This window comes from Hyposmocoma kahamanoa, unplaced genomic scaffold, assembly GCF_003589595.1.
Source record: "Hyposmocoma kahamanoa isolate Upper Pololo Valley unplaced genomic scaffold, ASM358959v1 76, whole genome shotgun sequence".
NCBI classification, from domain to species: domain Eukaryota; kingdom Metazoa; phylum Arthropoda; class Insecta; order Lepidoptera; family Cosmopterigidae; genus Hyposmocoma; species Hyposmocoma kahamanoa.
The window spans coordinates 4847100-4863916 of record NW_020653900.1 but is presented as its reverse complement, the minus strand read 5'-3'; the positions used below and the strand labels follow the sequence as shown (position 1 = coordinate 4863916).

At 35.8% G+C, this 16817-nt stretch overlaps 1 protein-coding gene across 2 annotated transcripts in view; it reads right to left on the bottom strand.

The window, feature by feature from the left end:
- LOC113232470 overlaps positions 1 to 16817 on the bottom strand; it is a 28813-nt gene that overhangs the window by 11446 nt on the left and 550 nt on the right. For both annotated transcript variants that reach the window (XM_026467212.1, XM_026467213.1), the window contains exons 2-7: positions 15709 to 15770; positions 10522 to 10750; positions 9237 to 9493; positions 4492 to 4704; positions 1644 to 1745; positions 895 to 1061 (exon numbers count right to left, since the gene is read on the bottom strand). In XM_026467212.1, coding sequence (XP_026322997.1) covers positions 895 to 1061; positions 1644 to 1745; positions 4492 to 4704; positions 9237 to 9493; positions 10522 to 10750; positions 15709 to 15770 — 1030 coding nt within the window. The remainder of the gene's footprint in view (positions 1 to 894; positions 1062 to 1643; positions 1746 to 4491; positions 4705 to 9236; positions 9494 to 10521; positions 10751 to 15708; positions 15771 to 16817) is intronic.

The window sequence follows — 16817 nt, the reverse complement described above, 5'->3', positions numbered from 1 at the left end:
CGACTTGTTCGTCCCGTTACTTGATATTACAAAAAAAATTAAATTGAACACTGGCTAGGCGATATTAATAGTTACTTTTCAACAAAACCCTACTTTAAAACGGAGTTAGATATAATTTTCGTTTAACATTGAGTAGCTTCGTGGTTCTTCCATCTAAGTAATTCTTCCTCTAGTTCCTTTCTTTATCTAGTTTCGACCTAGGTAATTCCCTGTACTGTGAGTACCCAGACTAAAACCAAATTATGAATATTTAATTTCTCAAATTGTTCTAAGGTTGACTACACACGGCGCTGCCGCCGTAGCAACGGCGGCACCGCGTCGCCGCTGTAATCGCCGCAATTATAGTTGCCCTTGCATTTGTTTACACACTTTCATACATGCACCGCGACGGTGGCGTTACTTGAAACCAAATAATCAAAAAATAAGTGCTGTGCAAACCAAGTTTGCAAAGCATATACTGAGCTCGGACTCCTCGCCCCACATCTGTGACCATAAATATAGTTTTGTGTTTGTGTTAGTTACTATTTATATGTTAGATTTTTCATTAGTATGTTTTATAATTTTTTTGTTGGTGTGGCAAATAAATGGAATTTGGAATTTGGAACCACGGCGACGGCGGCGAGCACTGCCGCAATTGTCTACTAATGTACGATTTCAGTTGATCACGCCACTGGTGCTGCGGTATAACGGCGCAACTCTTACGGCCTCGCGGCGGCAAATACAGGCACCGCCGCCGCGGCGCCATGTGTAACTAACCTTACCGGGAATCGAACCTCCTCCTCAGAATCCACAGGTAAACCGTTGGGCCATTGAAGTCAATCAATCGCAGTGTATTACGTCACATGCAAACTACATAGTTCAAAATTGTCATCAAAGTAATTTAAATCAACTTACAGCTTAGAGGATATTATGCAAAAAATCAATTCACTTGAGCACGCAGTACTGGCAAAAATGAAAGGACCCTTGCATTCCATCTTCGCCGTGACCATAAATGCGGACGCCACTCCAATGACAGTTTCCCGGCCACCAATCCATACCACTAAAGGACCACCCTGATCATTCTTAAATCAAAATCAAATGGTTCATTTTAGTTTCTTCTGCATAAAACCAATCTTTCTGAATAACGTAGGGCTTGAATTTATTGAAGACCTAAATCGTACAGAAACTTCGAGAATTTTAACTATGCTTACTTTAAGGTGAACTCCAAAAGCTATAAAAAATCCATCCATCCAATGATCAATAACTCAGGCAATCTTTCGCAAAGTTCAACTAAAAAATTCTTCAATGTAGGACATAGCCAAACTTAGATCTATCGTAAATAGGAACTTTTAGAGCTAAATAAATGAAAAGTTACTATGATAACACCAGTCTAACTACACGCTTTTTTTTAGCTAACCAAAAATAGTCTAACCCAGTATTTGTATGATTAAAAGTACTAATTTTTTTTAAAGTCCTAATTGTTAATTAGTAAACAGGGAGAGCAAATTAGCATAATGCACTTTATCTACGTTAATAAAATTGTGTAACGTACAAAGTAAGATACGAGACCATAGATACAAGAGCATAAGAAGACCATAAGAACAAGTAGGGCAACTCCCGCTTGTTCTGTTCTGTGTAAAAGAGACTCATCAATAGTTTCTAACCTGACATGGTCCATTACCATAAGAGTTTAACCAATTCAAGGTTGTTATTCGTGGTCGCGTGTTCTGTCCTGCGTACCATCGGCGCCGATCGGAATCCGGCGGCTGAAATTTAAGACTTGTTACCCACTGAAGAAAAAAAATAATGAAAGTGCCTTAAGCATCGATTACTATCAGAACCGTTGTCTCTAAAACTCACACATTCATAATTTGAAACACTATGAAATCTTCTATTGGTCAAAGTTTCAAGTTTAAAAGATATAGCAAATTGTGGACTGTTAATATAATTAAAATTTTACCCTGTTAGCATATCGTTGAAAGTTCAATACCACCAATATCTATTATTGCAAGTTACGACGTTTTGATTTTATACGAAATTTCAATCTATGTGCTGCCATCTAGTGGTTAATAGCTGAACGACGACGAATTCTAGATGTGTGCTAAGCGGTATAAGGTTTACTTTCTTTTCTTGTAACAAAAAATGATTACGATGAGCAGAAAATTGAAAATGTTAAAAATAAAATAAGGCTGATGGTACGAAACCCCACCATAGAGAATAATTACAAGTAACACAGCAAAGTAGCGAAATAAGGCATTTTTCTAAGATTTTCGAGATTTTTGACACGACCATAACGTCATAACAACATAACAAAGCGAAAATGGCGGACTGAGCTCAAATTTGCGCGAAAATTCCGCTAACTGTTGGCACGCGTGTCACTCAAACTAAGGACTTCTACTGTATATATTTTATTGTTCTGTGATATTACCACTGGTTCCTCAGACGTGATTATCTTACAATACTTATCATCCCATCCAGCTGTTTGTAAAGTTAAAAGTAATGTGGATAGTTTTGGTTAGTTTAAATTGGCTCTTCTGTGAGCACGACTCGTGTCAGAACAAGTTTAATCTCTAAGATAAGAAAAATTATAAACTTTTTTCTACGTTATTATTAATGTCAGTCATTATTCCTAATTACTTTATTTCGTTTGACCAGTGATTTCCACAAATTTTGTTTTTTATTTAATTATAAAATAAATCAATAAATACTTTAAAATAATATACAAATACATATTTTTCACAGTCATAGTATTATCTATTTACACTTAAACTTACATCCAAAAAAGATGTTCTAAAGAGCCAAATTCTTCAAAATGTAACATATTATTTCTTAGAACCAATTTGACTAAACTTATGTACAGAGCTGTGAGAGTCGCTTTAGATACAAATTTGTCCGATTAATGCGACGGTCGGCTCAAAATAGATGTTTAAAAATGCCTCGAGTTCGCAGTCATACGTTGTCCCCCACGTTTCAAGCGGAATCATAGTTTTTTTTTATAAAATATACGTGCGCATTTCACCTCCTTCTCACCTGATGGAAAGTGATGATGAAGTCGACGGATTTGGAGCATGCACACCTAAATAATGCCTATTCACTCTCGCCTTGAAAAGACCCAAGTTATAACGTCCATATTCCACTCCATAGCCGTTCGCCATATAAATGTGGAAGCGTATCGCTTCGTACGAATCTTTGGAATATCTACAATATAGGGGTGGAACTCAAGCCTACGCCTAGTACCCCGGTGATGGAAAGGGGAAGGCGAAATTAAATCGTGTAATTCCATCGCACGCTCTCCGTGATATATCCTCTAGAATACCGATAAGCAGGCAACTTTACGGCGGTGTTCAAGGCTCTGCAGCTTCGCCTCCACTAAGTCTGAGTCACCTATAAGCCTCTTGACACGGTTGTCAATTGAATCCAAAGTGGCCAGTTGATATGTAGCATAGCCATCCCAAAGGTGACAGCAGTACTCCATGTACGATCGGACTTGTACTTAGTACAAGCAGAAGCAACTGTCCCGGTGTAAAGTAACGCCTCACCCCAAACTTCCTTGCTGCATTTTTGGCCATGGATTCAATGTATCTGCCGAAATTCAAATTGGCCGACAGGTCCATTCCAAGTAGCTGAAGACAATCGGGTATCGGTATGGATATATCACGAAAAGTCATAGTCAGCTCAAAGGGACTCCGTTTTGTGGAGAATAGACACGCCTGCATTTTGGTAGCGTTAAATTTCACAAGATTGGTATTGCCCCAATCAGAGACTCCTGGAGTGTCAGATCTAAACGGCTAACCATGCACTCGCGACAAGACTGGATTTCCTCTCCACTGATCTTTGCATTGGTCAAGTACCTATCTACAACTGTGCTGTCATCAGCATAGGCAAAGGTAAAATGGTAATGGTAAAATGAGGACAGTTGGCATTTAAGATGACGTTACGTATTTTCGATTCTCGTGTTTTACATAAATCAATGTAATGCTATCTCTTTAGGCTTGCGACGGCACGCAGTAGTTAATTAAACAAAGACAATAAAATGCTTATGTTTTCAACGTCTAAATGCATCATATACATATAACGTCTGATTTATATATGTCAATATAACATGTTTTTTGGTTTCCATAGTCTAAGGCTTAGAGGATGGAAAAAAAATAAAAGAAGTCTAAGGACAAAACGCGCATTTGAAAGTGTCATTATGTTTTTTTTTTCATCGAAAGAAAAGGTTAGGTGCACCACAATCCGTCGTCAAGATCGAATTTCAAAAAGCTTTTCCATGCTAGCGTGGAAAAAACGCTTTTGCTCGCAGATTTCTAATGAGAAAGAAAGCCTTTCCGAGCTAGTGAGGTGAAAATGATATTATATAGGATGAGGATGTTTCCCTCAACGTACGTAAACAGCTTTTACCGCCTCTCTTCCAGAGTCGCTTTAAATTCGTTGGTGCTTTTTCTTACTATATGCCGATTCAACAATACAAATGGAGGGAAACTATAGAATTATTTTTTTCTTATAACTTACTTCCGTCTCTTCGCAATTAAAGCAAGTGTCGTCATAATCGTTAGGCAACCCATAGTCATTTAAAATACCTTGCCCATCTATGCACAATAAAGTCTCGTCTTCGGTAAGATTCAACTTAGTATGTGAATACTTCTCTACACAACGCGATTTATTCACAACTACTACGGACGTGTAGCGGAGATCCTTTTCATTGTATATTGTTAAGTCACCTCTCTAAAACGTTACAAAAATTAAACAAATATACAGGCTAAATATTTGAAAGTGGGATATACTTATAGAGAATAATAAAATAATGAACTTAAACGTTACAAAAAAATGTTTTTTTAATTTTTTTTATCGACTACTACTTGTGAATGACATTAGTTATCGAAATCTATGCACATCACTATTATTGCTCCGATGCAACAGCGAGCGGGGGTGGGGGCGCGGGCGCGGGCGCATCTGTGAAATTGCTGTTTGGAGAGACAGTGCACGCGCGACCTTGGCCTAGCGAAGACACATACATTATTTGTACTTCCGCTCGCCCGATGGCTGCACCCCGGCGAACAGGCCCTCGCCCGCGCAAAATGGATATTTATTCTAACGTCGAATTGACTGAGATGATCTCAGTCAATTGTGTGAACTGGTGATAGAGTGAGGTGAGCTATTGAACTGTGCCCAAATCGGAGTTCACGCGGAGAAGGTGAACAGTGTCGAAGTGTTGCATGAGAGGATTATCTCAGCATTTTATACTGTGATGCAAAATATGTTTGTGTTGAACAATTTAAAATAAAATTTACTACGACGTGCTAGACTATGCATTGTAGAAAACGGTGGACATTTTGAACACCAGCTTCGTATCGCGTAAGTGTAAATAAGCTGTAAATAACTAAAAAATCAGTCAGTGTAAATAATTTGATTTCACATTTTTAACTACGCCAAAAACCTCAATTCTTATTAAATTATAACTAGTTACTAAGTCATAAACTTGTCTTTTTTTAGCATGTAAAACATTTCGACGATAGTTCAGAAGTAAAAAATAATTAGCATAAACTGAAACGCAATTATTTCGATAACAGCCTTTTTCATCATAACATGCGTAGGTAAGTAACTTAGTTTTTATATCTCTTATTAGTTTGTGATTTTTATTTTCTAGAGAAATGAGGTGCTTTGTCGGTTCTAAGTAGGACGGGAGATGTGAAATCATTGTTATTGTTGCTGTCTCACTCGGCACTCGCTTGGTATTATTCCCATTGCACTCGAAATCAAGCGTAAAGGGAATCGGTTTATTCCTATGTACACTTCAAAACACATATGTTGATTAATTTTTTGTTCTATTCCATAACCAAATTTTATTTTATCTATGTTAAGGTGTAACATGATTTACTATGACATGTATGAATATGTCTCACTTTCAAATATACAGCCTGTATATTAAGGTTATTTGTTATAAGTTATGTCACATAGACATAACCAGACGGTAATGATGTACATTAAGCGATTTTTAGTAGCAGTAGAGTTCCTTGTGAAAGACTTCCTCCAGAGAAGTAGGTACTGCCCCTTGTCTATTTTTGCCGCCAAGCAACAATGTGAGCATTACTTACTGCGTCCCGGTTTTATTAATTTCAAATTCCTTATTAATTTCAAATTTAAAACGTACCTTTAGTACCTTTTTAAATAAGGGTACTTATAAAAGCACTTTTCACTTGAACGCTTTTCAACTTAGTAATTGTTTAGAAAAACGCTTAAGCCCATAGATGTTAAAAAACAACTTGCAACATTGCGTTGACAGCGAAAATGGTTTATGATAAGATTTTATTTGTATTTATAAAATTTTGCGTTTTTTTGTCCTTTTTTGTGTCTATGACATCAATTTTAAAACAATAGTTTATGATATTTCATTGACGATTGGTTTGTTTAGGAAACATAGATGGCGGGACTTGATGATTAAATATGTCGTAAACAATGTAGTTGTTGAGTGTTGAACTGAGCACAACTTTCTTGTGTGCTTATATTAAAAAGCAAACTTTTTTAAAGTGCTTTTTATTTAAACGCCCCCCTTTAGTTCTATCATTTAAATATAAGGAATATTTTAATGACATATACCTAACTTGTGATGGAAGAAATAAAATTTTCATTACAAAATTGAGGTTATTTTTTCACGCCAACCACATTTCACACAATGATTTCACTGTATTCTATTGATAGATGGCACAATACACATACACAACATTGAAGTACAGCAGTTTACGCGCTCATTTCAATTGTTTTTATCATTTCGCAACACGGAATTACTTCACAATGTTTATTTATTTGTCAACAAACAAATGACCATGACCGGCCTGAGCGCGAATTACGACTATTGTATCCAGTGTTGCCAATTTGTAGGGAATTCCCCAACTTGTGGGGACTTTCAAATAGATTGGGGATTTTGTGGGGATTGGCGCTATGTGAGGAAAATGTGGGGATTCTAACATTTTATCATTTTGTTTAATCTATCAATTGCTGATGCATCGCTAGTTTGATCATTACTGTTAGAAACACTGTGATGGACTATATCGACGTGTTATTCAACATCGCACATCCCTCGTATTATTAACAAGCAGCTTAAATAGAATTATGATTAGAGCACTTGGTTCTGAATTATTAAATTACCAGTGGGTGCATGTTGAGTTCGCGATTCTTTCTCCCGCTTAGGACGGTCCCCGGTATGAAGCAAAACGAAATCAGCTATTGATAAACAAAGCCGAGCAGTTAGTACTTACACACCACAACTTACCACTCGTCAACTTTAAATATTAAATATAGGTCGAAACTCATTGATTATTTCTAACATTAACATACTATCACCAAATGCACAACAAATAATCAATTTACTTAATTTTGTAAGGCAAAGAAAAATAATTTTTGTTCAGACTGATTACAGATTAATGTTGAATCTAATTAATATTATAATTAATACAACTGACTCCGTGACCGAACGGTTACCATGCCGGACTGCCATGCAGAGGTCCCAGCTTCAATTCCCGGGTCGGGAGAAATATTTGTATGGCCTACATTTATTTCTCTCGTAAATTTGGATGTAATTTGTGGTTGTCTACGTGTGTGTCCATGGCACCCGCGACACAGGGTTTCCCTAGTGCGGGGCTATGTTGAGTGTGTACGTTATTATTATTATAGTGATTTTTGGGGATTTTGAACAAGTGGCATTGGCAACGCTGATTATATCGAATGATGTGACTTAATATCCAAGGTTTACCACCTCCGCCAGATCTTTTAATATTCTTTACTTTATCCATTTTGTATGAACTCTTACAACGTCCAATAGAGTAAAAACCATAATTGTAGTATTTTTTTAAATAAAATCTACTGAAGACGCATTATAACGTATTTGTCAATAAGTACAAACATTACAGAATGTCTATAAATTAAATATATCTAGAATAAACTTAAGAACACTAGTTTTTAGAGTATTAATGGGCTTTACTGGATGTGTATAGAACAATTTTACTAAAAATAATTAGTTGTTCTACAGATGAACTTAAAATAAGGACTATAAGAGTAAATCTTAAGAGAGATTACACTTAATTAAGTTGTTTGGTATTAAGAAGGTGTCAAAATTTTGACTTGAGTGAAATAAGTCTATAAGAACAATTTCTTTTTTCTAAAACCATTTATAGAGAACTATTATCTAAATGTATACCATATAAAGACTGTTTATAGATACAACAGTTTTAAGGCTTCTAAAGTGTGCTCCTTGGGTGTGGACCGTATCCATACGCATACACTGAAATTCTTTTTTTTGGCGGCATGTCACTCAACGTTAAAAAACTGAAATTGACAGTTGTAGGTATCAGTCCGGTTTCATACTACTTAGTCATTACAGTTTTTTTTTATTTCCAGACCGCTATTAGAATTTGAAAACCTAATGAATTTATTTTATTCTAACTTGTAATGAAGACATTTGAAGACTCTAACCAGTTCTTTTTTAACTATATTTTTGTCATTGTTCTTTGAGTCACATTTCGCACCGAGAAAAAAATTTTGCCATTGTTCTTTGAGTGACATTTCTCACAGAGAAAAAGATTTTACCGTTGTTCTTTGAGTGACATTTCCCACAGAGAAAAAGGTTTTGCTATTGTTTTTTGAGTGACATTTCTCACAGAGGAAAAGATTTTGCCATTGTTCTTTGAGTGATATTTCTCACAGAGAAAATACCATTGTTCTTTGAATGATATTAATAAATAATATAAATAATAATAAGAAATATTTCTTCGATGCGACTGGACTAGAACTAGCGACCTCGGCATATTGAGGCTGATGCTCTCCCAACTGAGCTAGCAGACACAGTATGATAAAATCGAAGGAATTTTTTCTTAGTATTCAATCTTTGTTTTAATAATTATAATGAACTTTTGTTTTATAATATCAAGTGACGGGACGAACAATTCATGCGCCTGATGGTAAACTACACGCCTGCCTATAACAGTTGCAGTGCCACTCAGTGCTTTAAATCGCAAAGATCTAAGGGGCACTGCCACTGACCCGACACCCTAAGATATCAGTTGACAAGTCCCATGTGCCTGCAATTTCACCAGCATCCTTACCCTTCAAAACCGGAATACAGTAATGCTGACATTACTGCTTGGCGGCAGAAATAGTATAAGGTACTTCCCTGGACGAACTTTTTCACAAGGAGCTCTACTGCCACTAGATGTCTTGTCTAAAAGAGTGTTTAACATGTCCTCCAATAAAATCATACTTACGGGTCTATAAAACCTTCGATTCCCCCAACCTAGTAAAATGCCCTGTATGCCTGGCCTTTCGTACTTGTTCAAGAAATTCACAGACACAATTTGTGGTTTGTAATCGCAGTATGTAGTGTAATCGTTGCTGTGGAACGCGAAAGGTGAATTGATTCTAGCTAATCCGAGATTGCCCATTGCCCAAGAAGTTGAATGTGGAAAACCGTTGTCAGATGACGAATTGTACGTATAAAAATCTGTCACGTTATACTCAGCACCTGAAATACATAAAAATATTAAAATGAAACTTATTTTTCGGTTCTAAAATCGTATTCCAACGCTTTGGGCTCTTTACAAGTCCCATTAGTAAATATACGCGACTTAAGATCAGGAAAAAATAATTTCCGTTCCAATGTGTTTTGTGCCTTTTATTGCTCTGCCACTAAATTGGATTGAACTTAAATTATCATACTTTCCATGACTACATATGTAACGTAAGATGTTGCTCTATTGGCAAAATAGTTTTTCCAATATTATGATATAAAAAACATAATGCACCCGTCATGGAAGATTAGCATAAGTGTAGTTACGTCAAAAGCGTTTATTGCTCCAATATATATAGAAAAATATAACCCACATCCTCTCCAATTCTTGTAACTCTAGCGACTAATATTGTAGATATAGTTACAAGAATTGGAGAGGATGTGGGTTATATTTTTCTGTGTCTAATGGAGCAATTAACATGTTTGACGTAATTTCACTTATGCCATTATTCCATGAAGGCAGAGCTTTTTTTTTTTTTTTTAATATATAATAGACACACGCTTGGCCACAATCTCACCTGATGTTAAGCGACGATGTGACCGACGATGGGACGCGTTTGCCTAAAAAATGCCTATTCACTCTAGCCTTGAATAGCCCCAAATTGTACTTTTCGGGAAATACAGATGCCGGTAGAGCATTCCATTCCTTAGCTTAATATTCATTATGAATATTTATTTATTTATATATAGGTATATACTTTAAGCAGTGAGAACCGATTTTTGTTATCTCCTGTATTAAGTCCCGTACATGAGCCTAGACCAAAGCCGGGATGAGCCGGGATGAATCCCGGTTTGCGCACTTTCCGATAATCGATTTCAAAAAACTTGGCAAATAGATTTAATTCCACGAACTTTTGAGGTCGGTTTTTTAGTACTCTGTATTGATATTATATTTATACATAATACTTAATTATGCATTTATAAACGAGAATGTACAGGGTTATTCTTAAAATACTAACAACTCAAAAAATGAACGACCTAACTTTTAAATTCACACAGTGATACAATTCTCCGTCGTGTTCTTCTAACACACTTGTTGTCATCTGTGTATGCATTTGATATATACTGCTTAAGACCAGAGATAACGTAAATATTGTAAACGTCTTTCACACAAGTAGCTGACGTCAGAACGTGTAACGGATGTATAATCGCTCCACCGCAGAGCCAACCTTCGTAAAACGCATGAGACCACTGATGTTTAACAAGGTATACCTTAAAAAAAAATTATTATCAGTGAGTTTCTTACGAACGTAAAGTAAGAAGCAACATGCTTATATTTTGAAACAAGCATTGAACTACAAAATACAAGTGAAAGAAATAAATAAGCTTTAGAAACAAACCAACATTTCGGACCCTTTACAGGTCCTAAGCCCACGGCGGCTGATGTCAGCCGTTGTTGGTTTGATTGAAAAAACAAATATACGCGATTTAGATCCGAAAAATAGTTCAATTTCCAATACTCGCGAAAACCTAAGAACTCGATAAATGAACTTTTTGTTTAGGGCTTTTGGTACTGTGCCCAATTTTATTTCTCTCTTCCTCTCTCTACAGTCTTAACATTTAAGATTTCGCTACATTTCTTCACTTTGAGTATTTTAATTACTTTTATTGTAAATACAAAGATCGTTTTTTTCTTTTCATAAAAAATATAACAAAACTTTGGCTGCGGTGAGAAAGTTATTCGTAAATCTCTCACTAGATGTCACTAGCGGCGACGAATGCCCAAAACCAGTACAAAGATCTTTAACGAACAACACATAGGAGAATTTTGACGGCTCGGTAACTGGACCCGTTGCTCAATTGATAAGAGCAATGCTACGGTGCAGCATGGACTAGATGAAAAATAATTCTGTGTTCGATCTTGGTATTCATAATCATAACATTTGTACATTTTATTCATTTTGTATGAAATACATTTATGAAATATGAGTTTTTTCATCCCATACATTATGGTCCCATACAACGAAATGATCCCTTCATGAAATTGGGTCGATCAGCACTAAAAAAAATTCGGTCAATTTTATTAATTTTTATGGACAACTCACACTTGATTCACTATGCGAAAATTGTTTTCACAAAAAAAAAATTAATCTTCTATAGTTGCGGATTTCCCCACACCGTCTCCTTAAAAAACACTCTGTATATCATCAGTGTTTAATAGTGGACTAATTAAATAACTATAATTGAATATTATGGCTATTTAATTAGTAGAATGTGATTAAATTTCCGGAAAGAACAACTCGCGGCCTCTAGCGACATATGTGAGAACAATGAAGTCAAAATCAGTAGTACTGCCCTCGAATGAAAAAGGGCCTAGCAAACATTTTTATCAAATTCGAGTTTTGTACATATTCGGGATCAGGAAATGATGGCAAATCTATCTTTTTTTTGTGGAAATATACTTAAATAATAATAATTGTTGAATCTATAGCAAGGTCATAACTGACTTCAATAATCTATGCCTCTACCACAAGTTTACTGTGACAGGTTCCGCTAGCGACCGCGTAAATTAAATTGAATTAGGAAATGAAACTATTTTTCCGGATTTAAATCGCGAATATTTGTTATTTCAAACAAACCAACATTTAATTGATAGTCACGTTCAATTGTGAACGACGGACAATTGTGTACAGGGCTCGAAACGTTGGTTTATTTGAAAAAACGCGTTTATATATATACGCGTTTAAATCCGGAAAAATAGTTTCATTTTTATGTGCAACATTCGTGAAAACCTAAGAACTCGATTTTAATTAAATTACTTCTCAATTTTGTATGGCAAATTATACAGCACACCTGGCGGTCACAAGAAGAAACAACATTTTGTTGACAAACATCTTACGTGGTCGCTAGCGATCACTGTCACTGTAATCTCATAGTAGAGATACAGACTGTTCACTGTAAAAAGTTATATTTGACGTTTAATTAGAAACACTATTAACAAAAAAAAAATTTAGTTATACACGGAACTGTTCCTTTATTAGTTCAATTGCAATATACTCGTAAAAACACAAAGAAGCCGTTGTAGCCTAATAGTTTGACCTATCGCCTCTCAAGCAGAGGGTCGTGGGTACAAATCCGGGCTTGTACCTCTGAGTTTTCGGAATTTATGTGCGATTTAATTTGAAATTTACCACGAGCTTTTCGGTGAAGAAAAATATCGTGAGGAAACCTGCAGAAACCTGCAAAGCAATTTAATGGTTTGTGTGACGTTCCCAATACGCATTGGGTCCGCATGGGAACAGCCCAAAATCCTCTCATTGTGAGAGTTCGCCTAGCAGTGGGAATATATGAGATAGGCTAGCTATTATTATTATTCATAGAAAAAAGACACAACTGAATATAATTGTGCCCTTTAGATTCATGAATCTAGTATTAAAAGTAACAATGAAATTAGTTATGCCCTTTATATGCAGTTATAATAATTCTTTTTCTATCGAGTTCTTAGGTTTTCGCGATTGTTACACATAGGAAATCCGGATTTAAATCGCGTATATTTGTTTTTCAAACAGACCGACGTTTCGGGCCCTTTACAGGTCCCATGGTCACGGTTGACTGAGGTGGTACAGTCTTCAACCAGTTATGTCTAATATTAATGCAAACCACCCTATTTTTTCACTATAGTTACAATAGTTATTAATTAAATACCTTATTTTTAATTTTACAAATAAATTAATTTAAATTAAATTTAATTAATTATTTTTCTACTTTTTTTATATAATATTAAGTGACGGGACGAACAAGTCGTGCGCCTGTTGGTAAGCTTTACGCCTGTCCATAATAACAGTTGCAGTGCCACTCAGAGCTTTAAATCGCAAAGATCTGACGGATACTGCCACTGCGCCCAACACCCTGAGACATAAGTTGATAAGTCCCATGTGCCTGTAATTTCACCAGCACCGTTACCCTTCAAATGCGGTACAGAGCAATGCCGGCAGAAATACGTAAGGTGGCAGTACAGACCTGGACGAACTCTTTCACAGGGAGCCTCTTCTGCTAATAAGTTAAAAGAGAAAATTAAGGTATTTTTGAAAACGGCTGATTAAAATATAATGAAAGTGTCTGTATAAAATATGTACATGGGGCGCGCTATAAGTTTCCGGAATGAATAAGAAAAAATACTATAAATGGTCAGAAATGATTATATTGTTTCTTGTTATTAAAATTTTCTCCGTTACACTTAATGCACTTTTTCAAACGAATGAACCAATTTTGAAAACATTTATGACAATCTCTGAAACATATTTTTCATACTCTTCGACAGCCTCTTCAGGCGATGAAAATCGTTGACCGCGTAACTAGTTCTTAATTTTTGGAAATAAATAAAAGTCACAAGGTGCCAGGTCGGAACTGTACGCGGGATGGCTCATATGGTCAACGTCGTTCACCTTCAAAAATTCATTTGTTTGTCTGGCCGTGTGAGAACTGGCATTATCGTGGTGCAAGATGATACGGCGTTTACGGTTATTTTTGCGGTGTTTGTCAACAACTTCCGGCGTACAAATGGTCGTGTACCAATCACTATTCACGGTACAATGATTCTCCAAAGCAACAGTAGCCACGTGTCCAGTTTTATTAAAAAAAGAAGCAATCGTCCGCTTAGAGGCACTTTGCACGTGCGCCACTTTAGTTGGTTTCGGCTCATCTCGAAAGACCCATACGCTCGATTGCAGCTTTGTTTTGGGATCGTAACTATAAATCCATGTTTCGTCACCTGTTACTATGTCCCACACCAAATTTGACGCCCCTTCGTTGAATCTGGTAAGCATGGCATTGCACCAAGTGACGCGATCCATTTTTTGAGCCTTAGTCAAATTGTGTGGAATCCACCGAGAGCACAGCTTTTTCACACCCGAATGTTTGTGCAGTATTGATTGTATTTGACTCATGCCTATGCCTAAAGATGCCCAAATCACATGGTATGTCACATGTCTGTCTGTTTTGATCATACGACACACAGCATCGCTGCTTTTGTTGTTAACAGCAGTGGACGGGCGACCATCACGAAATTCGTCACTGAGATTCACACGACCGCGTTTGAATTCTGCAAACCAACTATACATAGTTATCTTGCATGGTGCTTCATCGCCAAAAGCAGTTTCAAATCGAGTGAAGTTCCGCTGAGCTGTTAAATTACACTTAAAATCGTAGAAAATCATACTACGAAAATTTCCATGAGTTAAATCCATAGTGATGTAGACAACCAATTTCTAAAATGACGCCATAATGTAAAAACAAGTGACAGTCAGATGAAACTGTATTCTACAGCCAAAGAGTTCCATTTTCAAATGTTGTAATTACTTTTTAAATATTGTTTATGCAAGTGGCCAGTTCCGGACACTTATAGTGTACCCTATGTCAACTACTTAATGTCAAATGTATATTTTAACTACACTTTTTATCAGAAAACCCTAAAACATATTTAAACACATTTATTTACGAATTTAGAATTTGCTGTTTGTGCCTTTCTTTCTTTCGAACGCGAGTATGAGTAAAACAATAACCATTAAAATTATAAAAGAAAGAAACAAAGAAGAAAATTTTATTCAGTGCCATTCATTTTAAATCGTACTTACAAAATAAAATAATAAATTAAAACTGAAATTAAAGATACTGGGCACCACTCGGCATATGCAGTATCTGGGAACAGCCACGGCACTGGTATTATGTGAAGCTGGTATTATTATGAACTTCTTTACAGCAGTTCGATCATTATATTATTTAGTAGCAGTAGAGCTCTTTGAGAAAGAGTTCGTCCAGGGAAGTATCTTATCCTTAGTACCTTATCTACTTCTGCCGCCAAGCAGTAATGTGAGCATTATTGCTATCCGGTTCTGAAGGGTTAAGTGTGCTGGTGAAATTACAGGCACATGGGACTTGTCAGCTTATGTCTCAGGGTGACGAGTAGCAGTGCACCTAAGATCTATGCGACTTAAACCTCTGAGTGGCACTGCAATTGTTATGAACTTATGGACAGGCGTGTAGCGTGTAGCTTCTTACCATCAGGAGCTCGAATTGTTCGTCCCACCACTTGATATTTTAAAGAAAAACATAAATTCGCAATTAATATTAATTTGATATTATAATAATTATAATAAAGTGTGTTGGCTATTTATTTATGTAAGATATGGTCTGACTTAGAAAATAAGTTGTAACACTTTACAAGCACTTACCATATAAGGTTTAACGCTATGGACCTTATGTCCATTCAAAACTCTGCGTCGAGAGCAAACCCCTGACGATGAAAAAAAAATTAAACCGCCGAAAATGCTAAGTTTGACAGGATAATAATGTTTCATTTAGATTTTGTGAAAATATTGTACTAGTTTGTTTTTACTAGGGCCCGGATTAATATGTTATTATATATTTTTAACCAATTTTAAAAAAGGAGGAGGTTCTCAATTCGACTGTTTTTTTTGTATGTATATTACGCTATAACTCCGGTATATGTGAACCGATTTTCATGATTATTTTTTTGTTGTAAAGAGGGTACCTCCATAGTGGTCCCATTTTATTTTGAAGAAAATCATACACCTCTATGGGTGGCTGTTCACGCATGAAGATTCATTTTTATAAATAGCGCCTAAATTTAATTGTAAGGAGGAATTATTTTAATGGTTGCGCACTTTCCGGGAACCGATTTCAATAAAACTTGGTAATTATATGTAATTCCACGTACTTTTGAGGTCAGTTTTTTTAGTACTCTGTACTGAGATTATTGATTTCAATAATTGATGTTCTTTAATTTGTTTTCTACATAAATAATAGTATTTAAAATCAAAAAGTGACTGTTGTTTTCCATATTTAGACCATATTTCTACACAAAACTTGTAATAATCCATATTTTCAATATTACGCGATATTTTAATTTCATAAAATGGAAGGATTTAATACACTAAAAAGAATTAACAGTGTATTTATACGGAAGATTCGAAGACAACCTAGACGTGTTCTATTCACATGTGGACCTGTTAAAATTTAAGTTTGCTCCAGTCACATCCTGTGACGTCGAAAGATCATTCAGCCATTGCAAAGCGTTATTCCGACCAAACAGACAGAAAAAAAAATGTTATTGTGTATTGTAACAATAACTGCAACGAAAATTAGATTGAAATGTTGAAGTGGAATAATATTTTTTTTTTTAATAAAGCGTAGTCCATAGATATAGGAAATATACCTATGGTCTATGTGAAAACTGTAGTTTTTTATCTCCATATTTTTTCCATATTTTAATATTTTTTGCCCGTACTATATGTACATATTTTGTAGTTTATATGGCATA